The sequence below is a fragment of the Triplophysa dalaica genome, chromosome 9, assembly GCF_015846415.1.
Source record: "Triplophysa dalaica isolate WHDGS20190420 chromosome 9, ASM1584641v1, whole genome shotgun sequence".
Classification (NCBI taxonomy): Eukaryota; Metazoa; Chordata; class Actinopteri; order Cypriniformes; family Nemacheilidae; genus Triplophysa; species Triplophysa dalaica.
The window spans coordinates 21,727,456-21,754,348 of record NC_079550.1 but is presented as its reverse complement, the minus strand read 5'-3'; the positions used below and the strand labels follow the sequence as shown (position 1 = coordinate 21,754,348).

Sequence of the window (26,893 nt, the reverse complement as noted above, 5' to 3'; positions counted from 1 at the left end):
ATCCAAAATAAAGTTTGTGTTTACAGAATATTTATCTGTGTACTGTACATAATCATTTTGTATTTATAAGCACATCCAAATACAAAATGTTTTTAGAAGACAAACATTTTAATTAATTAGAATTATTACTAAATACATAATTTGATTAATAAACAAATATTTCCAAAATATTTATACATGTATGTGTTTATAAATAAAACATAATTAATATCCACACTACACAGAAATATATTATATTAGCACAAACCTTTTTTCTGGACGCGATTGATCATTTGACAGCCCTACTTTTTTTAAATTAGTTTCCTTTATTTATTATATTCCTTTATACATAATTCCCCGTATTTTGTGGCTTCTTTTTCCTTTATTGCTTTGGAGACGCTCCCTTGTCTTCGGTATCACACAGCACACGCTCAGACTGTGACCGATTGTGCACGATAAAGGGGGAATTGCTTTAGCACTCCACACACACACGCACGCATTGCCCCTCCCAGCCCAGACGATATACCTCAAGATATCGGCCTGCACAGAGAAACCAAGATGAGTGTGTGTGTGAGAGAGTACTGCGTAGATGGCCCACTCAGGCGTGGCGACGTGACGACGTGTCCTAGTTTCCCAGGGTGCCCCCGTACCGGTGATAAAATGAGGGCTGAAATGGATTATGTACACCCAGAGATGCGGCTGAAGCCTCGGCATTCACACAGCATAATGGCCATACACACTAATCATATTCAACATGGCCATCAAAGTGGAAAACGCAAATGGAGTTATCATAGCTAAATACCCACCCAGCCATAAATGCTTGTCCAAACCGCTTGCTTGCTTGCTGTGTAAGCACTGGGAGAATTGAAATGATCTGTGATTACAGTTCAGGCAGTTTTACTGTAATTCATGCTAAAGGAAAATCTAAATACTTGGCTCACATGGCATTGACTCCTCAGTCTCCATTATGAGTCTCCACTGCACTATCCGACGATCATATTTCATGCCTTTTAGCCCTGGCATCTCTCTAAACCGCTCTTGTATGCTTCATTGAACGGACAATAAAAGCCATTAAAGGCTACATATGCGCCATGGTATGACTAATCTATCGTTTGTGTGGGTCATTTTTATTCTTAGTCACTTCGTGTTTGGACTTTATTTGCATTTACGCTCCTTTCTTGTTTGATTATGCAGCGGCAGCAGTAGCTGTGTGTAAATGACGACGGTAAATAATACGACAGCACACAGGGGTTGTTTCTACCTATTGTAGGTCTTTTTTTCTGAAACACTAGATTCAATTTCAGTTAGTTCTGTGGTCAGATAAGCTATTTTTGAATATTGACCACTAAACTGTGTACCGATTTCCCAATTTCGCCACTTCTCGTATTTCATTCTGCTATTCTTCTTTCTCACGTAATGAAGTTATTTAAATGCCTTATATTTTGAGGATCTATTGACAGAAATGCTTTTTAATATACATAACTTTGTCTTCGGAGGTGAATGAAGCGTTATGTTTTTATTACCTTAGAATGAGCTAATTATATCTACATACACCGCGGGTCCCCTTGCATGGAATTGTGTTTCTACAGTAAACTGACAAACTGCTCTAAAGAGCGTGTTTCGTAAATAGGTTTTCTCCTCCAGCAAAGAAATGAAAACGTGACGCCATCTTAGTTCTGTGTCAGCCATCGTGGTGCAACCAAAGGGAGAGGTGGAGTTAGCCGTTGGTTGCAATTCGCAACCTCACCACTAAATGCCGCTAAATTTCTCAACTCAACTTTATATATATATAGCTTTTCACAATTTTCATTGTTCCAAATCAGCTGTACATGAGACAGATTGACTATAAGCAAATCAATGAAAGTTAAATACCTGTGAGAACAAGAAGAAGGTGAAAACACAGAAGACAGACATACCCACATAATTTCATGCACTGGACCTTTCAACTCAAATAAAGAAGTAGCGTATTCCTCATTTTGTGTCCCTTGGTTATGCATCAACGCTGTAAAAAGTGCAAGCTCTCCACTACCTAGAGTAAATGAAACTACAGAATCCTTTTTCTGCAAGTGTTTGTCAGTAGGAAGTAGAAATAAACATTCCACCCTGTTGCCATAAGTGTTTTTGTAAATGATTGATTATTAAAAGCGAATTTTGGTAGGAGCATTTAATTCTCTTTCTAATAAGAACCTTGCAGTGTCTTTGAGCACGAAGCTATTTATATCTAGCCGATCTGTAAAATGATCACCCGTTACCTTTCTTGAGGCATTAGAACCATGCTTTTAAAATCACCTCTTTATAGAATGACACCATCTGTGTACCGTGTTCTTAAGAAAACAACAGTTACTCAGACGCTGTCGTGAATATCAACGTTCCCTTCTCCCCGTGGCTTTCCCTGGTTTGTTTAATAATAGTTAGGTGCTGCTCTATGGCTGCTGAAATGAATGAAGGGAGATTCTGTTTGATGTGCAGTTATAGCTGCCATCAGCGCTCCCTTCTCTCTCTTTATTACAGAAGACTGTAATATTGCTGGATATTAAAAATATACATCAACTAAGCTGTAATGGGAATACCATTTAGAGCCGCTCTCGCGCCGGGAGCCCCTCTGCTGCTGACTGCTACACTTTAAATGAGATTATACACACTGCTTTGGTCATGTACTAAGGTGAATTCTCTTCTTTTTACGTTGGATCCTGTTTTAATGTCTTCTACGACATAAGAAGAAACGCATACAGTAGTTAACACAACAGTTTTGAAAATTGGAATCATGTACATTTTGTCCATAGGTTATTTAATTTTAATGTTTTTATTGTGCAAAGTGTGCTTCAAGAAGCAGTGCTTAAACCAAAAATCTCTATTGGACACAATCCTGAAAAAAAAAACAATGACAGAGCAATTACTGAGTGTTACAAATGACGTGATGAAAATATTTGTACATTATTTGGATAGATATCGGAATATACTGCAATAGACTTAATGTACAGGACAGCCACAGAAAAAATCTGAAGACCATTACAATGTTTTATTAAATCAGCATTTCGAGACATATTGTGGTCGTTCCAGTTCAGTGTCTATCGAATTTCAATCGAGTGACATAAAGTCATCCAACAGCAATGTGAAAGTCTGACGGCATTACAAAACACATGATCACAAAACAAAACATTTCCTAAATAAAAAGAACAAAGACAAAAAAACAGACATTTTCTTTAAGCTGGAGAAACTATAACGTAAAGTATTTTTTTCCTGTTAAATTACAGGATACAAGGATATATATTCAGATGTTTTCACTGTTTTTTCTTGCTAATTTGTTGTCCCTTGCTGTAATTGTACAGTTTTTGACTGTATTTCAAAACGGTAAAAAAAAGAAATCTTACTGTAAAAATATGGGTGGTAAATTTTTCTTGTAAATTTGGGATCTTTTCTGTAATTTTAAGTTTTTGACTGTTTTGCAAAAATATATAAAAATCTGTAAAAAAAACTGTAAACATTCTGTAAATTAACGTAATATTAACACAATCTTTTCTGTTTCTTTGTTTCCCCTGGTTTCCTTTTCTGCAAATAAGAGCAGATATATTATTAGTAGTTCACAGAATGAATCAAAAATGATCATTTTACCTAAACATTTGAAATGGTCTCTTAATTTTTTCTGCGTATGTATAGTATATTTTATACTTACAATCAATTATTCTTTGATTTCTTAACACTTTGTACCTTTGACTCAATTATTTAGATTTTTTAACTGTTTAAAATGGATCATAAAACTGTTTTGTCACAGCACATATGTGTTTACCCAAATCATTCAGTCCTCACATCAGTCCTCGTGTCAAGTTTTTAGAAAAAGACGATTTCTGTGATATTTCGAGACTATTAGAAAAAGTAACGTTTTAGATTTTTTATTTAATATACTCTACTTAAAATTCATAGATGTCATCCAAAATGAATCAACGTTCTTGTATGTCATGCTGCGAAGGCTTGTAAGTGAATAAGAGATGAGAGTAAAACGTTACAGCCCTGACTCTGACACTCTTGATCATGTCAGCCTCCGCCACCTCGCAACAAACTAAACTCCACCAGCGCACCGCTCTCAGACCCAGGGTGTGTGTACCCGTAAGACTGCGTTCGTGTGCAGCTGCATTTAAGATAAAACATGCTAAGGGTGGCTATAGTCCTTGAGTGATGTTATTTCATGGCAATGCTACGTAAATTCCACATCCAAACAAATGTTTGCATTTTATTGTAAAACACTTGGTTCTAGTCCTTAAATATGATTGGATGAGAGGTTTTATACATGAGAACTTTTATAAACATATAGTAGTATAAATGCAACAAGTAGTTACTCAACCACTGCATAACTTTACGTCACGTACCAAAGACCGTTTCATCGTGCACCTGACCTCCAGTTAACTTCCGCTTTGAGTTTGGCTAGTGTCTAATAATATTACTATTTATATTTGATTTAATTTATGTTATATTAATTTGTATTATTATTTTACTGTATGATACTTGTATTAAATGTCCTGTAGTCATCTAGTGGTTGAGTTTGGTATCACAGTCTAAATTCAAAATATTGGAGACACACGTTTAGCCAAGTAACACTTCTTCTCGGTTTCTTTTGATTGTTATCAGAAATAATCTACAGGCGCTCTATTGTTTGTGCATGTGTACCGGATGTTCAGTTGGTGTCACAAAAGTGCAGTAACGTTCATTTATGTTGTTTGGATGAAACCGTCTATATCTTAATGCCGGAGGATGCTGATTGGGTGATATTTATTCATGCACACCCATGTCACTGCTGCTGGTATCGCTGAGTGAGACAAACAGAAGGATCTATATGAATAATCGAAGTGTGCTCATGATTTAATCATAGCCGTGTCTGCTGGAGAGAGAGAGAGAGAGAGAGAGAGAGAGAGAGATCTTTCTCACTGCTCCAGGGTAACAGGGTTTCAGACAGTGAGGGGATGAAACAGGCCTGTGCCTCGTCTCTCAGTTCTTTTCGTCTGTACTTTTAGAGTGAACAATTAGGTTTTACTTTGCCTTTGTTATTTCAGGCTGGACAACTGCAATATATAGTTTTAGAAAGAAGTTGATAATATTAATATTGAGCTGACAAATATTAATAATCATTTTCTTTTATTATCATAAATGAAGTAATAAAATGTAATATTTTCATGCAGTATAATTGTTTTATTGTAAATACATTAACCATAATGTGTCCAGATGTTTTAATTTTACATTTGAAGAGTTTGCTGAAACAGATCACACATGCATCAGACATCATGTTTTTATTGTGTTATTAAGTCATTATTACTTTATCAAAACAACAACACTGCAGTTTAATTGATATTAACTGGAGTGCACGATATAAATGTTTTTGCAAATGAAATCTTCTATAAGGCTATTCATTTATCAAAAAAGCAAGCATTGTAGAGGCTTGATGGTTTCATCTTAACCACAATGTTTAACTAATTAACTTCCGGTAAACATTCAAACAACAGAGTGTCTGTAGATTATTTCTGATAACAATCTAAAGAAACCGAGAAGAAGTGTTACTTGGATAAACTCGTCTCTCCAATATTTTGACTTTAGACTGCGATACTAAACTCAACCACTAGATGTCAATGTACCTCACGCTTTCTCTAAATGCGACCGAACTACAGGACCCAGTCAACAAATTGATTATTTAATAAAATGAACATACAACACAATTTAACAAACCGTTTATTTGATTAGTATTACACAATAAAATAATAATACAAATTAATATGAACATGAATATAAATAGTTATATTATTAAACACTAGCCAAACACAAACCGGAAGTTAAAGGTGGGTCAGGCGCACGTGTCCGATGAAACGGTCTACATACATTTTACCTTTTAAATGTTAATGTTTAAATGTAAAGTGATGTCACGAGAATGAATATCAGTTAATGCATCTCCGTGTCTTCTCTCTGTCTCCCCAGTCCCTGCCATGATCACATCTTACCCTAACACGACTCGAGCAGAACAGGGTCACATGACCGAGATGAGCTGCACTGCTCATGGTGAAAAGCCCATCAAGGTTCGCTGGGAAAAGGAATCTCATATCATCAACCCAGACACGAGCCGCTACGTGGTAAATGTGAAAGAAGTGGGCGATGAGGTCATATCCACCCTGCAGGTGAGCTATAAGACGCCACTCGCTTCCTTCTAAAGTGGCAATGCAGATCTATGACATATTAATGTTGTCCTGGACTAGATGCCCTTAGAGAGATGGTTTCCTGATGGGTTCTCCATAACTCGTGTTTGTCTAAAAAAACATTACATGGTGATTGCAGAAGAGAGAGACATCATATTTAATGATAATTAAAAATAAGGTGGAATTAGATTTGTGAAAAAGTGTAGCAGGAGCCTCTTTAAGTGATGACACAAAATGAACATTTCAGTGGAAGAAAAGTTTGTCTTATTTGTCTAAAAAAATTATTCTACATATAAAAACTATACATGACATTTAGCTGAATTCCAGACAGACCATAAACATTAACATACATTGCTCCATTAGATCTTGCATACCATCAGAGAAGATTCAGGATTTTTCTCCTGCATCGCGATCAATTCCTATGGTGAAGATAAGGGAATCATTCAGTTGATAGTACAAGGTAAAGTTTGTGTTTCTTTCCTTTAGAAACGATGAAACTACTCATCAACTAATCGTCTTTTAATAGATTTGTTCAGATTTTAAAATGATAGCGTAGAATCATTTTTGGCAAAAAAAAATGTTATTTGTCGGCGTTCACCCTTAAAACATTGCTCCAAAGATCGGCCAGACCCTCCTGAGGTTGAGATCCGAGAGGTGAAGGATCGGACCATTGCTCTTCGCTGGACAATGGGTTTTGATGGCAACAGTCCCATTACAGGATACGACATCAACTATAAGAACAAATCAGGTGGGATATTCTGAAGTACTTTGTTTTTGTTATAATAAACCGGCTACTGTTTTGGATTACTACGGTGATTTTTAAGCAATCGCATTAAAGAAGTTGTGCTACTTTGGGAAGTAACAATATATATGGTTGGGATTGACTGGACATTCCTTGGAATTAAGTTAAAGTAACACATTTTTATATAAATCAAACATATTAAATGGTAACACAAAGATTTTTTACCACACCTGTTAGCACATTGTATATCTCAGTATGGGCAGAATGTAAAATATTTACCAATCAGCATATACAAACATATGATTTTTTTTATATTGAAAGGCAATTGGTTTCCAAAATGAAAGAATAGTATCATATACTATACGATTTCCCAAAGTAAAAGGTGTAGATAGAGTATTTTAGTTACTTAATAAGATAATAATAATTGTTAAACTGTAAATAAATTACAGAATGTGAAAGTTTAACTACAATTTTATAAATGTGACCCTGGATCACAAAACCAGTCCAGAGTAGTAAGGGAACATTTTTAGTAAAATACTTTTTTCGAAAAAGAAAAAAATGAGGATATTAAGTAAAGATCATGTTCCATGAAGATATTTTGTAACTTTATAACCTTAAATATATCAAAACTTTATTTTTGTGAGTGGATGGTCTGCCACAGTGCCCCTGATTAACAACTTCAAAGGCAATTTTCTCAATATTCAGATTTTTTTCACTCGAAGATTCGTGAGTTTTATTCTAACATCTCATACATTAATATAAATCTTATTTATTCAGCAGATTATGTGAAAATCTTTCGAAAAATTGACCCATAAGACTGATTTTGTTGTCCCGGGTCACATATGTACTATAGTTGATAGGGCAGAATACTGTAGTATACTTTAGTAAATACAGTCAAACCCTAAATTATTCAGACACCAGATATTTTTATTTTTTATATTTTTTTACTAGTAGGTGCATGACACTGAAGTCCATTAATGTAAGTGAGGATAGCAAAATAATGTCAACCGTGACGTATTATACGCAGAAATTCTTCATACATTCGACTACCAGTAAAATTGACACAAATTTGGGATCAAATTCTTCAGACATGAGTGTTTTTTTCTTTAAACGCTAATGTGACCTTTTCACACAACAGACTGAAGAAAATAAGCATACACGCCTTTCAAAGTTATCTGACATTATCAAGATGAATTTGTTCTGACACAGAGTTCTTGTCATACTTTATTACCGTTTTAATCTCTGACGGACTGAATAAAATTTGGGTTGACTACATACTATTTGTTTGCTTCAATACTACAGTATGCTGCATAAGTAAATAAAAAAATGCAAGTATACTACGGTATATTTTGGCTAGTGGACTAACTATCGCTCTCGCCTCTTCATTAGACATCATTTGTCTTTTTCTTCTGTTTGTAGCTTCATGGGCCTCCTCTCAAATGACCAAAGACGTCTCCCCTCAGCTGAACCAGGCCACAATCATTGAACTCCACCCTGCGTCCACCTACAACATTCGCATGTTTGCCAAAAACCAGATTGGAGAGAGCAGGCCGAGCAACGAGCTCACCATCACCACAGATGAAGCACGTGAGTGTGAACCCTTCAGCTGATGTGTAACTCTGAAGGCTGGCTTGACGTTTCATTTTACGGTCTCTGCCGCCACCTAGTGGCTGAGTCTTAACCTGCGCGTGATCGTTTCAGCACCTGACGGCCCTCCTCAAGATGTGCAGCTGGAAGCCATCTCCTCGCAGAGCATCAAAGTCACCTGGAAGGTACCGGTGGACTTCTGCCGTTTTAATATGATGATAGGATTTTTGGCATATTTCACAAGTCGAAGCTCACAATCCATTTGCGCGAGGATGGATTCATGTGTTCATGTTGTATGCCATCGCTTTCTCTCACAAATCAGACACCAATGCCATTTACTCTCCTCTGTGTCCAGCCTCCTCATAAGCACCTGCAGAATGGTTTGATCCGGAGCTATCAAGTGTGTTATCGGGAACACGGGACGGGCGGCAGCCCCCAGTACAACACCATTAATGTAGACACCACTGGAGACGGGGAAACCATAACACTGGACAACCTGAAGAAGTACACTCAATATGAGGTGCGAGTACAAGCGGCTAACCGGGCAGGCATGGGCCCGACCTCGGAGGAGATCACCATCACCACGCTCGAGGATGGTGAGTGCCGCGTGCTTCCATAATGCCGTATGTGTCACCATTGCTATGATTCATTCTTACTGAGGTTAGGCGTGCACATTTAGGTACATTATGGTCATTATGAAAGGATATTATACGCAATAGGTATATTTTGCCACTTACTGCAAGTATACAGTGGTTATTATATTATATTATATATTTCTTTATAATTATATATTATGTATCTGTGTGCAGGGGCGCAACTGCACATTTTCTGAGGGGTATGCGAGATCAGTATTGGCACCACCCCCAATATAGAAAAAACATAACAAATAAAAAACACGCAGACAAGTTGTATCTAGTTATATTTTACATCATGTGAAGGTGACAATCAGATTTGCACTTATAACAGAAGCATAAAGGTTTTCTTTAACATAAACACTTTTCCAAATGCTTCACAGTGTAACAGATACACAATTCTGAAAACTAACGAAACAAAGGTGCAAAAAGTAGTAAAAGTACATAAAGTTTATGTTCCCAGTGAATTATAAACCTATTTTGATCTTCAATGTTAGACATTTAGATTATTCCCTTTCCTTCAACAAAAAATATTATCAACATTATTTATTATTGTCGGAATGAGACGAATTAGACGTATCACATGATGTACTCGCGTTGTATAACGCAAATAAACAAACGGTCTTTGTTTTTTCCCACTTAGGCCTACTTTAAAAGAAATGCTTAGTTTGTGGTTCATGAATATTTAATGAAAACGCAACAATAAAATAGCCTATTTACTTTTATTAAAAAACGAAATTTGGTCATTTGTGTGATTTATATAAATAAAATATATATTCATTGGACTTGTTTAAAATGCTAGAAAAATGTGAAACTAAATAATTTTAGACAATGACATTTTTGTTTTATTCTTTATTCTTTATTAAAACAATGTAACTTTAAATAATATTTTGGCACAATGGCGCCCCCTTGTGCGGCGCCCCTTTGCACCGCATATACTGCATACCCCATTTTTGCGCCATTGTCTGTGTGTCCTGTTCTTGTTCGCAGTGCCCAGTCGCCCACCTGAGAACGTCGTGACAACAGCAACCACCCCAGAGACCATCTCTCTGTCCTGGTCCGCGCTCCCTAAAGAGGCGCTCAACGGCATGCTGCTAGGATATCGTGTCATCTTCTGGGCCAACCTACCCGATGGAGGTCAGTAGTTAGAACGCTTTCATCTAATACTTAGATTTTCATACCTTTTATACTTTGCTGCGTATGAAATCGAATACTGTGACAGTACGTACTGAATTTGAAGGACCTACCTATCTTCATATAGTAGTATGAATACATTTCATACATACTTCGTCCGCCATGTATTATGGTCATGTGACCTGTGTGCTCTTTGACCTACTATGACATATTCGTGAGTGCGATAAAAACATAATTTAGTCACGAGAAATTCATTTATTGGCTCTTTAAAAACGGACGTCCGTCTTAAAGTTTTACGTTATATTTTTTTTATTTACTTTTGAAATTTGACCGTCGCTCAGCTCCCGTGGCATCATGGATAGATAAGTGTCCATCCAATCCACACTCATAAACATTAGTGGAAGTAGTAGACCATCCGGGTAATTCTCACCTACTGTTTTATGCATACTGAGGTTTCGGACATACTATTCATGACTCTTCATGAATCTTTATGAATTTTCGACTACTATATAGTATGGAAGTAGGCAATTTCAGACGTAGTGTAAACGTATTGTTAAGGATGAACCGATTCATATCGGTTTCTCGTGTTTCCTGGTATTCAAATAGACATTTCTAGAAAATTAGTTTTTCTAAGTTGTAAATTATTTTAAAAAATTTTTTTAGCTCCAGATATTATTACAAAACACAGTTAAATTTGAGTTTTAACAGTAAGTAAAGAACGTGTTGTTTATTATTATTACGCGGCTCATTGGAATGCTTGATTCTGATTCTGACATTTGCAGGTTCGTTATTCCGAGATAACAACCGCTTAAAACTAACAACACACCTTGACCCGGATGCAGCAAATCATTTCTTCCGGGTTCTTTTGGACAAATTAAATATAAATATGTCTTATAATATCATATATGACGTTATATTTACAAATGATCCAACCAAATTGCCTATTGGTGACATTTGAACGTAATTTCTTACCTTATAACCAAAAGTAAACCTCTTTTCCTCACGGAAGGTCTGCATTCTGAAAAAATGAGCTAATAAAAGATTTTCGCATCGGGTCCTGATCAGACTGTCGGGTCTTATTTTCGGCTGTCTGGACATGATCCCTTAGATATTATTCACGGCTACAGATTTGTGTAAATACACTATAACCGAATTGTTGGGTTTAAATAGATTTCGAATCTCAGATTGTCAATGCGGTAAAACTTGCATGAAACTTTACACTTGCAAAATAACTGTGGTGGCTATAGAGTGAGAAGATAACACTATATATTCATACACATGGTATTTACATTGACCAATTGTTCAGCTAATTCAATAGTATTACTATATTTAAAAACCACGGCAGTAAACTTGTTATTTCATATTTGCATTTTCTCTCATGTGCAAAACTGAATTCTGATGCATGCATTACAATTCAGCTGCAGTTCTGCTTGAAGCCACCAGGAGTCACTGTTGCTTCGTCTGAAGATGATTAGAAGGAGCAGAACAAGTAGACATGATACAGAAGTAATAAATGACCATGTTTATTTCAGAGAATTGTAAATAATATTAAACTTACAAGGAATTAAGCAACGTGATACTGCCATTTAAGCATTTATCATTTCATAATGTAAGAGAAATCATAATCAGTAAAAGTTGTATATGCCGCTTAGTATGCAAAAAGTAGAATTTAGTACTTCATAATTACTTAATTCATTCATTTTTCCATATTTTGTAATCAATACACCAAACAACATGAAATTAATATGATTTACATATAACTTAAAATTCAATGTGAATTTGTGATAAAAACAGTAATGAATTGCATGACATTAAGTTGCATTAGTTTGTTTATTAGTGGCTATTACAGTGTAAAAGGGATTCTTCACCCAAAATATAGATTCTGTCATCACTTACTCACCCTTTGATTGCAAACCTTTATAAATGTCTTTGTTTTGCTGAACAAATTTGGAAGAATGTCAGATCTCACCCACCGTTTACTGTCATAGTATAAAAAAAATACTGTGGGAGTCAATGTGGTGTGAGATTTGACAATCTTCCAGATATCTTCCTGTGTGTTCGGCAGAACAAAGACATTTATACAGGTTTGGAACAATCTGAGCGTGAGTAAATGATGGCAGAGTTTTCATTTTTGGGTGCAGTATCCCTTTAATTCATGTGAGTGGCTCATTTCAGATGATGAAATTGTAAGTGCTGGTTTTGGGATGGCTTCTCGCCCTTCATATCTGTTTTCCCTCGTGTGTTCATGTGAAACTATGATGAATGTCAAGACCCGTGCACATGCAGTGAAGTTATTGGTGGCCATGCTCAGACTGCAATGCAGCGCTATTAATAATTGAAGTACTATAAGGCCGTATTGATGCAGAGAATCAAGGGCGAGGAGGGTTGTGCTTTTCTGCGGGACACAATGACATCTGACTGTGCAACATATAAATAACCGTGACAATGTTTGTGATAAGTGAGCTTTTTCGAAGATTTGACAATGTACCCTTAACTATCGTTTACTTACATGATGCAAAATGTATACCTATTGCGTTGCAAGTTGGACTTTCTAAACTCTTCCCAGGCTCTTAACCAATGCAGAACGACAAACGTAAATTTAAACGAATGCATTAAATAGAAATGTGTATTTTCTTATTCAAGTACACAATGTTTACAGACACTGAATATTAAATGACGCATATGATTAAAATGCACTCTTGCGTGTGTATTTCAGAACTGGGGGAGATCAGAAACATCACCACCAGCAAGCCGTCATTAGAGCTGGAACACCTGGAGAAATACACCAACTACAGTATTCAGGTGCTGGCCTTCACTCGAGCTGGAGATGGGGTCCGTAGTGAGCAGATCTTCACTCGTACCAAAGAGGACGGTGAGATTCAATGGAATTGTGTTTCACAGTTTAATGCAAAGTGACAACTGCCACATGCGGGTCGACTTCTTGAAGAGGTTTAACACTTTGTTTGAGTAGTCTGATATTTTTCAACTTCTCGGTCAACCAAATGTTTTGTTTATTTGAGTATTAAAAACAAGTAATATAACAATAAAATTAGGGATGCACCGATGTATCGGCCAACGATATTAATTAGCCGATATTGGATTAATTTAACAACGTCGGCATATCGGCAATAGCATAGTTTATTAGGGACCTTTGATTTCCGTGATGCGCAAAACACAGAAGGAAAGTTGCAAACAGGCCAGAAAGTAGCACTGATCAGCTTATAAAATTCAAATTGTGCTATGAATAGTGCTAATAATTATTCAGCTGCGGTTTCAATATGCATCTTAGCATCTTGTGGACGCGAACACATAAATTGAATAAGCGCTGCGATAACTGAGTTTACCTAAAGTGCATTTTAAAGTTTCATTTGAGAGAAGCTGCTGTCAAACTTTACGGCAAGTTGTCAAAATTAAAGTCCGTCGTCAAAATAAAAGCCCTGTTCATAACATGACAAAAATGCTACTAATAATTTACTAAACTAGTAATTAAATGCAAGTAGACTTAAAACAGCAAAAGAAAAAAACGTAAGATGTAAGAGACTTGTTCATATTAATCTAGTTGTAGACCACCAAAAATTAATAAAACGCAGAATCCAGAAAAAATATAAATGGAATTTAGAAAAAAAAAATCATAGATCCCTAGTTTATTATTTTACTGCATGGAGGCAATGAGTTAGATGTCTGTTTATACAATGTTTTACTCTGCGCAAAATAATTTCACTTTAGTCAAATTTGAGTGAATGTTTTTAATAAAAGAAAGAGCAAAAATCACCTTTGAAGAAAAGTCATGTTGTCTTATTGTATTTTTATCTTAACTTATCATATTTATACATTTAGGCACATTTACACTTCAGTCTCTCTGTTAAATGTTAAATGGATCCAATTCATGTTCAGTAAAATTAATTGAATGCAAAAACTAGTTAATATTGTGTATTAATGTATGCAATTGACCAATATCGGTATCGGAATTGGCAGATAGTTGTTTGTTAAAATCGCTATCGGCCCAAAAAATCCTATCGAGCATCCCTAAATTAAATGTATTTCTCCTAATGAATCAGTTCCTGGACCTCCGGCTGGAGTTAAGGCGGCCGCGGCCTCCAGCTCAGTGGTGTTTGTTTCCTGGCTGCCTCCACTTAAGCTCAATGGTATCATCCGGAAATACACCGTCTTCTGCTCTAATCCCTACCCCACGGTAAGGCCGTACACAAATGACACCATCTAACGTCATTGACATCAGTTAAGCGCACCCTATAAATGTCTAAGAGGCCAATTTTGGGACCCTTCAAATGACTTTTTTCTTAATGATAATTGAAATGTAATATAATTTAAGTCGTCACATAGTCGACGATTGCAGAATAAGATCCTGAAATATCAAGACTGAGAGATTGTTGAGACTATCAACGTATCCAGACGGAGCATGAAGATCCACTTTTATTCGTCTGCAGGTGCACAGTGAGTTTGAAGCTGCTCCTGATGTTTATTTCCGCCGTTTGACCAACCTGAACCAGAACTGGCAGTACAGCATCTGGGTCGTGGCAGTGACTTCTGCAGGTCGAGGGAACAGCAGCGAAGTCATCACCGTAGAGCCCCAAGCTAAAGGTATGAGCAGCCAATACAACTACTTTGACATTTAGTAGTGCATGTCCCTTTAAAGAAATCCCTTTAACAAGGATGAGTAAAAACTAGATTATTTGAGTGTATAGTTAGAGCTGTACTGTAAGATTTATCACTACTTTATTGATGAGGTGCAGGGTTTGAGGCGTCAGCAGTTCTTTGTGGGGTTTAACATGGATGGAACAGTCACTCTGCACTGATTGCAGTTGTATATGAGGGACGATGGTACTGTACATAGTGGTCAGAATTGAACATGTGGCTGCTTGAAAGTCGGATGTAGTTGGCCCCAATGGTGAAAGAGAGGCAAATAATATCATTAGCATAAATGCCACTCATATATTTTATTGACAATAATTAGTAATGATAAAACAAAAGATGTGGTTTTCAGTTATTTTATAACTGAGTCATTAGTCTTGTAAAGGCACCTTGTAAGTCATAATATGCTTGTATTCAAAAAATTTATTAGTTAAGCCTCAAAAAGAACAGTACATTTTGTTTGGTAAAATTAAGCTTGCTTAATAAACATTGATAATGTTATTATAAAATACGATGCATTGGTGAAACCATCTTTCAAACCGTATTTTTGCGTGTTTTATGTTTGTGTTTCTGAGCCAAATATTAATGATTCCTTTTTTGAATTCTGAGAAAGCTATTTAAATTTCTAATATACTTAAACATTTAAATTTAGGAGTTTCAAGAGGTTGGGAGAAGATATGAAGCGGAGTATTGTCGGCATAACAAGGATTAGTCGTTCCACGTTGTCTCATAATGTCTCCCAATAGCAACATACAATGAAAAAGGCCCTGCCACTGATCTCTGTGGCACTCTGTATTTCACTTGTGTTTAAACTGATATCTCTTCATTAACAGACACAGACTAACAGCGACTGGGTTGGTAGGACCCAAATGATGGCACATAGGCAAATACGATCAAGCACAAAGTTGTGGTCTATAGTATCTAAGATATCTAAAATATAGCAGTACTAGATGGGAGACACACCAAAAGTTTAATTAAAAAAAATGGGACACAACCACGTTAGACCTTTTACAGAAGGGTTGGTTTCCTAACAGCACTGTTCGTTCTTCCAGCCCCTGCTCGAATCCTGACATTCAGCGGCACTGTGACCACACCCTGGATGAGAGACATTGTCCTGCCTTGCAAAGCAGTAGGAGATCCTCCTCCTGCCGTCAAGTGGCTGAAGGGAAAGTATGTTTCACTTATTTAAAAAAAGTTAATTCAAAAAGAAAGGATTGTCGTGGATACACACGCATGTTTCCCTAAGACTCTGTTTAAAAGATTCTTGGATGTTTATTTTGCGATTAAGCTGATTGTGATTTCCATGCAGTAATGGTACACCTGCTCCAGTTTCCATCGACGGTCGTCGCAGCACTCACACCAATGGCAGCTTTGTTATTCGAACAGTAAAAGCAGAGGATTCTGGGTATTACAGTTGCGTTGCTAGTAACAACTGGGGTTCAGATGAGATCATGCTAAACCTTCAGGTTCAAGGTGCGCTTGAGATCACATAATCAGAATATGACATGTTCATGACGCAGAGAGCTCTTTTGTATAAATGTACGTGTTTGCTCTCAAAATGTTTTAGTGCCTCCGGACCAGCCACGTCTCACAGTGACCAAAACCACAACCACCTCCATAACCCTATCATGGATTCCTGGAGACAATGGAGGAAGCTCCATCAGAGGTTAGACTGCACTCATATTCAGTTTACGTCATGATTAATATCATACCGGTCGCTTAAATGAACTGGATGGAAGTGTCTGCCAAATCAGTAAATATAAGTGGTGTCCACTGTTCAGGCTACATTCTGCAGTACTCTGAGGATAACAGTGAAGAATGGGGCAGTTATTCCATTAGCCCGAGTGAGCGATCTTACCGTCTGGAGAATCTGAAGTGTGGTACGTGGTACAAGTTTACCCTTACGGCTCAGAATGCGGTCGGTCCAGGTCGTATCAGTGAAATCATTGAGGCTAAAACCCATGGCAAAGGTACGGTCAATATACAATCTTTTTTATCGTTCCTTTCACAATGTAGCATGTATACTAACTAAGCTTAGAATGACATTACATCTCATTTGTTTATCAGAGCCACAGTTCGCCAAAGACCATGAGCTGTTCTCCAGTATCAACTCTTCCCGCGTGGAGCTCAACCTGATTGGCTGGAACAACGGCGGCTGTCCTATTGACTCCTTCACGTTGGAGTATCGGCCAGTGGACACTACAAAATGGAACATGGTAAAGCGCGATTCCCTCACCAAGAGCCACGTTCTGTACGACCTGCAGGAGGCCACCTGGTACGAGCTCCAGATGAGAGTGGGCAACAGTGCAGGGACAGCGGAGAAAAGGGTTCTGTTTGCCACTCTCAATGTTGAAGGCAGTGAGTAATCGCTCTCATAAATCCATCCAGGATCAGATCCAGTGTTGCCGTAATTTAATGTTGGGACGCATTTTCAAAACATTTTCCAAATCGCGAAGATAATTTATTAAATGTTCAATCATTGTTATATCAAGCTATAGCATTAGTTCTGGCAGGTCACGTGAGTAAAGCTTGCATCAGCTGATCATTCACCCTGATCATACCCTGGTCCATTCCCAACTCCATCCCACATAACAATCAGCACTCGACTTTCTGATATTCCTCGTCATAAGTCTCTTCATAAGTTACATTTTAATTATGTATTGCACTTAAAGGGGAACTCCGACCAAATATGAAAATTCTGCCATTAATTAGGACCTCCATTTTTACCCAAAACGCGAATTAAGGTAGTTACTTTCTAACTCTTCCTTAGATTGCAACATAAACAATCTTCAAAGCACTGAATGTGTGTAAAGACATCGTAAAATTGTCTACGCGACTCGGTTCAGTATAAATTAATATAATGTGACGAGAATACTTTTTGAGAGGAAACAAACAAAACTACTGACTATATTCAAAAACTTTCCCAAGAGCCACGAGACGTTGTCAGCATCGTTGACGTATGCGCCTTCTGACCACTCAGGCACATGTCAGAACACGCATTTGTTGAGCGATGTTGACACCGGATGCACTGTCATGTGACTCGTGTGTTTGGTTGCGTTGCGATGTATGGAGAAGTCAGAAAGCTTCCAAAACTACCCTCATTTGCGTTTTGGGGAAAAACGGAGGTCCTAGGGATGTTAAACTACTTGAGAGTCATTAATGGCTGCATGGATGGGCAGGGAGTTTGCCCCGAACAGAACCACCAATCTAAATTATTACTTAGTTATTCTCAACGCGGGTTCCACAAAAAAGATTGTGTAGTAAATCTTAGTTATGTCCCTCAACCACTTTATGTTTCATCTCCAGGTACGATTGCGCCGTTGCCAAAGACGGTGGACCCGAGTCAGGAAAACAGGCAGGGCAACGAGGGACTCAAGATGATGGTCACAATCATCTGCATTCTGGTGGCCATCTCCATGGTCTTCATTGTTCTTCTGGTGTTGAGGAGAAGGAGGAGAGAACAGAGACTCAAGAGATTGCGAGGTGTGTGTTATCATCACATAACAGAATAAGCCATCTTAAAGCCACAGTCAGATGTTTGTCCCTAATACGGAGATACCACAGGAGAAGTTCCTCTTCATGTTTTTAATTGATGTATTTTTCATTGTCAAACAGATGCGAAGAGCCTGGCAGAAATGTTAATGAGGTAAGTAACTCACATGATACTGTCCTAACAGTCCGTGCCCGTTGAAGGGAAGGAGTAATGTTTCGTATTTTTGGATGTGTTTCTACAGTAAAAACGCACGTACCCCTGACACCGTCAACAAGCAGCAACAGACTCTTCGGATGCACATCGATATCCCACGGGCTCAGCTGCTCATCGAGGAGAGGGACACTATGGAGACCATCGGTAAGCTTGTGAGGGCCTTTTAAGTCATTGTTTACGTTATGACGGTCTTCTGGACTTGAACCTGTTACCTGTGTCCTTCAGATGACCGCTCCACAGTGCTATTGACGGACAATGACTTTGGCGAAACATCTAAACAGAAGTCATCAACAGTCACCCACACAGTGCACTACCAGTCTCTCTCCCAAGCCACTGGACCACTGGTAGATGTGTCTGACGCTAGACCTGGTACAAGTAAGAGCTAATCATATCCTACAAACACAAGTATGCACTTTGTTTATAAAAAAGTCTCCACCATGAGCAACTCTTCTGAATACAAAGAATACTTGAGGTTACCATATATTTAGTCCTGGATAGATGCTTTGAAATGAGTTCACAGGAGGGAACACCTGTGTGAGAGCAGGTTCGTCTCCTCATTGAAGGCTTCGGTGGAGCTGAACTGATGAGAGCGAGGCGTGATTAGATTCATTCAGCAAATGTGCTGATTCAGGTGGATTCGCTAATGCAACTCCATACAGCAAACCGACACTGCGTGTGGATTATACAGACCTCACTGATGATGTCATTACTTTATTAAAACTATGGAGAATGGAAGACAGAGGCTTATGGTTTGCGTTTCGTTTTACCATAGTAGTTATTTCGAAAATGGGTTCATTTCGAAATCATTCAGATTTGGTAGAAAAATAAGACAATCTTGGACAGGTACTTTGGTAATATAGTGTTTACTATTTTTATTGCAGTCGTACTTTCCAGGTAGATGTAATCTTTCAGTATCAAGTAACAGCGGAGACTTTGTTCAATTACAGTAACATTTTTATTTGTCCTTTATGATCGCAAAAATCGAAACATATGTGCCTAAAAATGTACCTTAAAAAAATGTAAACAGTTATTATATTGATCAGCTAATACCCCTTCTGAAAAAAAAAGTTTAATGATACTTCAATAAGATGCTATAAGCATAAAAACAGTCTGTCAGAGCTTGTTTCAACAAATTATTATTCGCCCTCATGTCGTTCAAAACCTGTATATGACTCTTTCGTCTGTGAAACGCAAAAGAAGATATTTTGAGAAATGTGTCTGTGGTTTTGTGTCCATACAATGGAAGTCAATGGTTACCAATGTTCTTCCAAAATCAAAGTCATACAGGTTTGAAATGTGTGATTTATGTATTGTCTTGTTTTCTTATGTGTGCGTGTTGTTTTTCCGCACATTCCTCAGTTCCAAGATGCTATTTGTTAACAATTAGTTAATGCATTAGTTAAAATTACATTTACATTTAGCAGATGCTTTTATCTAAAGCGACTTACAAGTTGGGTAGACAACAGAAGCAATTGGGTCAAACATTAGGAGAAAAAATAAACTAACATTAAAGATTACTAATCTAGCTTTTATTTAATATTGATTCTTGTTCATTTCAGCATTTACTAATACATAAAAAACAACAAATTCAAATCAAACCTGGTCACTGTTAACATTAGTTAATGCATCCTGAACAAACATTGACAGGGATTATTAAATACTGAAAAACTAAATTGTTCATGTTAATGCCATTGCACATTGAGTCAAAAATAAATTCGACCTCAGTTTGTGTCAATCACATTTACACACTGCCTCCGAAATTTTCGTCCGTCTTTAAAAATGCGGACCGGGTATGATTTTCAGCGTTTTTCGGATCCGTCAAGCATTTTGATTGGCCATTTTAACTGTTCAGAGACACCGTACAAAAGAGAGGCAAATGTGAAAGAAGGCATACAGAAATTTTGGATTGTATGTGCAAAGACCTAAAGGCTAAAATACACTACAAGACTTTTGCCCAGATTTTCAATCTGGACTTGTTGCAGAAAGTCTGTGCCAGTCTGCAGATATTATTAGTTAGCGTGTTTCTATCTGAAACTTCTAAATGTATCGTTGTTCAGTTTTAAATGTTTTGTAGGCCTAGTGTATTCCAGCAATGAGCTAATGTAAGCTAATGCATTTACTGTTGTTAACAAATAGCACCTTATTGTAAACAACAAATACTATTATGAACATTTTGGCACTAAAACCCTTAGAAAATTCAGTCTTTTTCCAGTGGGATTTAATGGGGTTCTCTTGGTTTCAATCTACATATTAAATTCCACCAACAGACTCACAAAGACCATTTTATTAAAACCAATATTTAAAACCAGAGGTTTTTGTTGATTTTTCAGCAGGGACGGCAACAGCAGTTTTAAACATGAATCAAAAGCAGAACACAGAATATTGCGTAAAGGCGGGGTGTCCGATTTCCGAATTACACTTGTTTAGACAAAGTCAGGCCGATTACCAAAACAACCTTGTAGCCAATCAGCAGTGAGGTGCACTGGAATATTAGTCGAGCGCTGACGAAAGCGAAAGATGGGGGTAGAGGTGTGTCTGTTTTGGTGATTTGAACATCAACAACGGCTATGAGAAATTGGACACCTCGCCTTTAAGTATTTCAAATATAACATACAGTACATAAAGATTCAAAAGCCTTTATATCATGTTGTAATTGCGCTTGAGCTTACATTGAAGATAAACATTTTAAACAACTGAAGCAACTGTACGTGTTTAGCGCATGTAGAGTTTGTCTAGAATTGAGGATGCTTTGATCATATTAAATCAGGGCCTTTGACCAAAGTATAACCTGTTGTCTTTAATCAGTTGTGAATATATGTGTTACCATAGACCCCACTGCCCGCCGCACGGCTAAAGCAGGTCCGGCCACACGCAGCCGCTACGCCAGCCAGTGGACCCTGAACCGTCCGCACCCTCCCGTATCATCACACACCCTCACCACTGACTGGAGGCTGCCCACACCCCGCGCCACAGGCTCCGTGGACAAAGAGAGCGATAGCTACAGCGTCAGTCCCTCTCAGGACACGGGTAAACACTCACCTCTTAAATAAATGAAGCTCAAATTGACACAAGCACATACTGTACTTCCATCATAAAAACGACTCAGGTCGGTTCCTAAACGATTTTAACGGGCGAAAAAACGAACAAAAAGATTTTCGAGCAAAAACAAAAGTGATGACAATCTGTGTGCATCTTCTCACAGACCGCGCTCGCAGCAGTATGGTGTCTACCGAAAGCGCCTCTTCTACGTATGAAGAGCTAGCCCGAGCCTACGAACACGCCAAGATGGAGGAACAGCTGCGACACGCCAAGTTCACCATCACTGAGTGCTTCATCTCAGACACGTCCTCCGAACAGATGACGGCCGGCACCAACGACTACACTGACAGCCTGACGTCCAGCACACCGTCAGAGTCGGGCATCTGCAGGTTCACCGCTTCCCCACCGAAACCACAGGACGCCAGCCGGGTCATGAACATGGCCGTGCCCAAAGCACACAGACCCGGTAAGCATTAAAACAGTATCAAATTATTCACCCTCATGTCGTTCTAAACCTGTATATGACTCTTTCGTCGGTGGAACAAGAGAGAAGATATTTTGAGAAATGTGTCTGTGGTTTTGTGTCCATACAATGGATGTCAATGGCTACTAATTTTCTTCAAAATATTGAACTCATACAGGTTTGAAATGTGTGTCATTGTTTTCTTATGTGTGCGTGGTGTGTTTTGGATCACTTGTCACTCTTCTGATGTGCTATCAGCTGCTGTGTTGAAGCCCTTGTGCTAGAAAGCTGCTGTCCAAACACATCGCTGTGTTCTTTTAGCATCAATGGGCCAAGCGTGGCCACCGTCTGGCCCTCCCAGGGCTGATCTTGGGTTACAAGTTAGCGTTACCGTGTCATTGTGAATGCATCTGGGTGCAGTCGTGCACCCACATGAAGCCTTCGTTTAGTGATATCACCAGACGGGCATCCCACGTGTGGTCGTCTGTCTATACAAAACAGTTCTTTTGCATCACAATAGTGCCATTGAATTAGATATGAACTCATAGCACCATCCTTATTGGAACAGGTCTGGTGTAATACTGCACTCTTCATTATGAGAGTAACGTGTCTGAGCTTATGTCATGATATCCCCACTGCCAAAAACACGGAGTAACATAACACAATTTGTTTCTTTGAGAGAGAGAAAGTAAGGTTAAAATAGTTTTCTGTTTATTTCTTTTTAGAGAGAATTTTTGATCAATTGTTCTCCTTTGCAAGCATTATTTTACGTCAGTCAATGAGAGTAATCTCTATAAATGAAGAGTTTGATTCCAAATAAGATAAATCTGTTTTTTTTAATTTGTCAAAAATCTTGTTTTTATTATGTTATCAGTTTTTTATTGTGTTAGTTAGCTGTATTTTTTCTGTTATTATGGTGTTAATCAAAGCAAACCAACTGCAGTTTGATTGATATTTAATAAAATGGACAGTAAAAAAAAAAACATGATTTTTTATCGATTGAAACAAACTGAAGTGCAAGCGCCTGTGCGACAACCCTTCAAAATAAAAGTCTGCTTATTTTGAAGGAGATGATAAATGAATTAACTTGCAGGAAATGTATAAACTGTAGTAAACTGTATAGTGTATACTTTTATATTTACTATAGTAATGTTCAAATATAGATTGATACAAAAGCTGTAGTAAATACTATAGTATACAGTATGGACAATTGTATTTACTACTGTATACTAAAGCATTGAAAATACAGAACTCAGAATATGAAAAATGAAAAAACTAATTTGGTAAAAACTTAAAATTGTATGCCGCTAATTTATCCATTTGTATAACGTTAATGTCCTTTTCAGTCTATTCAGTCTATTTAAAAAGTTAACATACAGCCCTGTTGTATATAATTGAAGTTCCTGGACATCATTACAGGGTTTAATAAAACCTGTTAATAACATTGTAAATTATAACCATCAATAGTAAACTTATCATAAAAAGGTAGATTGAAAATCCCAAGATGTTGATTTAAGACACAGATTGTAAAAGAAGGATGTATTTCTACTCTGAGCAGTGCTGGCACTTACACGACTCATGTCTGTCTTGTAGGAGGTGAACTGGTCCATCTACCCCCTTACTTACGCATGGACTTCCTGCTGAATCGGGGAGCGGCCTCTTCAGGTCGAGAGGCCACAGGACAGACTTGTATGGACCCGCAGAAGAGCCGAATAGCCAAGCGGCCGGCCCTGCTGGCCCCCACGCCCTCCGAGACCCCCTCGTCCGCCCTCTCCTCGTCCTCCGGCCCCCCCAGCAGAGAGGCAGTACAGCAGTGGCAGCCAGGAACTGCCTCCACACTGCCACAGCGCGAGCCGGGCGACCTGGCCCAGGCCGCTAAACTCAGCAGCTCGCAGGAATCGCTGCTGGACTCCAGAGGACACCTGAAACAAAGCAACAACCCCTACGCAAAGTCCTACACACTGGTATAACACAGGACTAAAGCTACGGACCACATTGCACACGGACACACACACGGGCACGCGCGGGGACCTGCTGAAAAAGACGAGCGCTTTTTCCGATTCAGAGATGAGTCCTGTACATACATTCTGAATTACTAAAGAAGTGGATAGTTTTCTTTGCATCTGTCTATCTTTCTTTCTTGCTCACTATCTCTGATGGTTTTATTTTTGACACTTTCTTTCTTTCTTCCTCTCGCTCACCTTCCTCTCTTGCCCTCTCTTCTGACTCAGTTGGATTTTTTATGTAAGCATTCCTTTATTTTAAATACCACCGTTATGGAGATTGCCAAAATTATTTATTTAAATTGACAGAGGAACTACTTTTGAATTTAAATCGAGGATAATTCTATAGTCATTATTATTATTATTATTATATAAAAATAGAGAAAACGATCAAAAAATGGGTTTAAGGCGGCGGATGCGGTCAGCTCTACAGGAGGATGTCGCTTTCTTTATCCATGACTCTTTCTGTTTTGATGAGGTGCGATCGGCGATTTCGTGGCCGACGATCGCCGCGGCCTATGTGATGATCGCCGAGGACATGGAGAAACGACAACGAGTCCGGCGGAGGAGACACGCGTCCTTTTCAAGTCGTCTCAGAATGTTGTGCTTTCTAAGGACTGCATGGGCACCTGAAAATAGAAAATCGATTTCAAGAGATATTTGTCACACTAAAGGATTATATGATGCTATAATATATATTATGACACTACACGTTATAATATGTATTATGACACGTTATATATATGATATATATATATATATATATATGAAGAGATCACTTTTATTTGTGGATAATACAGGGAAAAAAAGATTTGGTAAATAAAGTCCTTAGTCATGTTTGCACACATCTGGTTTGATTAGAAAATTGAAACTGTTGGGTTCTCTTGTCTTTTTTCCACTTTTGTGACTTCGTAACGGTAGCGGTTTCACGGGCTGCAGAGCATTTCCATCACAAGGAGAAAATAGTGGAAGAACCGTTCACTCCACAAAGCTCCTGGAAGGAACGAACGGTCACCGGTTGGTCCGTTTGTAGATGCTGTGGCCTGGTTCGTGTAAGACACGCGGCAAAGAGAAGCTATTTTAATTGAGCAATATGACACTGGATTTACTAATAATTTCGTAATACTTGGACGTCTTGAAGTACTAACAGATATGAATGTATTCAGTAATGCATTATGAAAAATAAAACCCAAGATGATTGACAATAAAGAGACAAACTAATGATGGAGTCTCTAAACTATAATTGAAAGACATGTCTTAACTGTGAAAGGATCATGGGTTTACATGTACTGCGCACAGTCAGGTACACTACAAAAGGTTTAAAACTCAACAAGAAAACATTTTGATGTCCTCTGTTGTCCACTTTTCCTATTCAAATGCCAGGATAGGAGCGCTCCTAACACACGATAATCTCACCCTCCTTACTGTAATGAGAAACAAGATAATCACACCCATTATAAATGAAACAGCTTTTTTGCATTATAGTACTATTTGTTGCCTTTTAGTGTCAGAATTAAAAATGATTTTACTGTGAAAACAATAGCTTTCACAATAACACATTCCTGCATTACACTAACGGGAATTACCATGGAAGTACCAAAGGTTATATTATGGCAATTAAATGCGCTTGAATGTGCAAAAATCATTGTAGTTCTAAAACAGACTTAATTTTTATGTTTGAAACATTTTCGAAACGAGCAGGTTACACATGTTTAATTAGATGACAAATATCAACATTTAGTGCAATTTTGCATATTTTGTTTCTCTTACGATTTATATATATATATATATATATATACATTAGAATGCTATATTTAGATTGAAGAATGCTGCTGACCACTGCCAAAACAATGAAAGCGAAATCGATGGCAAAGACGATATAAATGTTATGAGTAGGAAAACACTTACTGTTGATTAATGTACAAAGACATTGATGTTACAAGCCCAAACGTAGCATGCACCTTATTAAGTCAGTACAAGGTGGACGAGGTGATAAACCCAAATGTTCAACATCGACCAAAGTTTGAACTTGATAGTGTTTGCCTTTTGAAGATCATTACTTTATTTCATGCCCAGCGCATCACCGTAGGCTGTTTGTGTCTTCTGTAACGCATTCACGTATTTCAATTTTGTTGATGTCTTTCATCTCCATAGGCTCAGACAGTGTGTTCATGTATGTGTGTAACAGAGGGTTCTGCAGGATTTTGTGTAAATAATATATTTCTCAGCACAATGTGTGACCACAGCACCCGGAGGGTAGATCCTCTGTTCTTTCAAAGAAATAAAGAAATAAATGTTTTTTACAAGGAATTTGTTGGGGGAAGATAACTTATTCCATAGTGTTTCACATGAAATCAATTGATCAGAGGGGTAAGGCCCCCCAAAGTTTCAAGGCCCCATGGTAACGCTGTATGTACCAAAAACCCACTTCCACATCAAATGATTCAGAACTGTGGTTTGGCCGGTGTTTAATAAGTCCAGTCTTGTTGCACTTGATGCAATATTACAACTTTTAATTAGTAACTTTGGTTGGAAAGAGACAATTTTGATGACCTAATAGACCTAGTGGTAATATCAGTGGAATATCCAAAAGTAGTCAGCTGTAGTGCAGTGGGTTGCACCAGACTTGTTTAAAATTAAATGAGAAGAGTTTAGGATTGGTTGAAATTTTATTCCATATGTTCAGTTGAGACTAAACATATGAATATGTTAGGTTATGAGACTTGACATATACAGTAAATATGCTAGTTTAAGAAACTAAACATATTCAGAGAAAACATTATTG

General features: G+C 37.9%; 1 protein-coding gene across 2 annotated transcripts in view; it reads left to right on the top strand.

Annotated features, from left to right (window-relative positions):
• dscamb (Down syndrome cell adhesion molecule b) overlaps window positions 1–26,355 on the top strand; it is a 109,208-nt gene extending 82,853 nt beyond the window's left edge. For both annotated transcript variants that reach the window (XM_056756345.1, XM_056756346.1), the window contains 22 exons: window positions 5,938–6,134; window positions 6,516–6,612; window positions 6,772–6,900; window positions 8,314–8,481; window positions 8,596–8,666; window positions 8,837–9,077; window positions 10,104–10,250; window positions 12,964–13,119; window positions 14,306–14,439; window positions 14,693–14,846; window positions 15,950–16,067; window positions 16,207–16,370; window positions 16,465–16,563; window positions 16,679–16,867; window positions 16,965–17,255; window positions 18,204–18,380; window positions 18,513–18,543; window positions 18,632–18,747; window positions 18,829–18,978; window positions 21,433–21,630; window positions 21,806–22,108; window positions 23,699–26,355. In XM_056756345.1, coding sequence (XP_056612323.1) covers window positions 5,938–6,134; window positions 6,516–6,612; window positions 6,772–6,900; window positions 8,314–8,481; window positions 8,596–8,666; window positions 8,837–9,077; window positions 10,104–10,250; window positions 12,964–13,119; window positions 14,306–14,439; window positions 14,693–14,846; window positions 15,950–16,067; window positions 16,207–16,370; window positions 16,465–16,563; window positions 16,679–16,867; window positions 16,965–17,255; window positions 18,204–18,380; window positions 18,513–18,543; window positions 18,632–18,747; window positions 18,829–18,978; window positions 21,433–21,630; window positions 21,806–22,108; window positions 23,699–24,075 — 3,707 coding nt within the window. In that variant the 3' untranslated portion in view covers window positions 24,076–26,355. The remainder of the gene's footprint in view (window positions 1–5,937; window positions 6,135–6,515; window positions 6,613–6,771; window positions 6,901–8,313; window positions 8,482–8,595; window positions 8,667–8,836; window positions 9,078–10,103; window positions 10,251–12,963; window positions 13,120–14,305; window positions 14,440–14,692; window positions 14,847–15,949; window positions 16,068–16,206; window positions 16,371–16,464; window positions 16,564–16,678; window positions 16,868–16,964; window positions 17,256–18,203; window positions 18,381–18,512; window positions 18,544–18,631; window positions 18,748–18,828; window positions 18,979–21,432; window positions 21,631–21,805; window positions 22,109–23,698) is intronic.
• The last annotated feature ends 538 nt before the right edge of the window (window positions 26,356–26,893 follow it).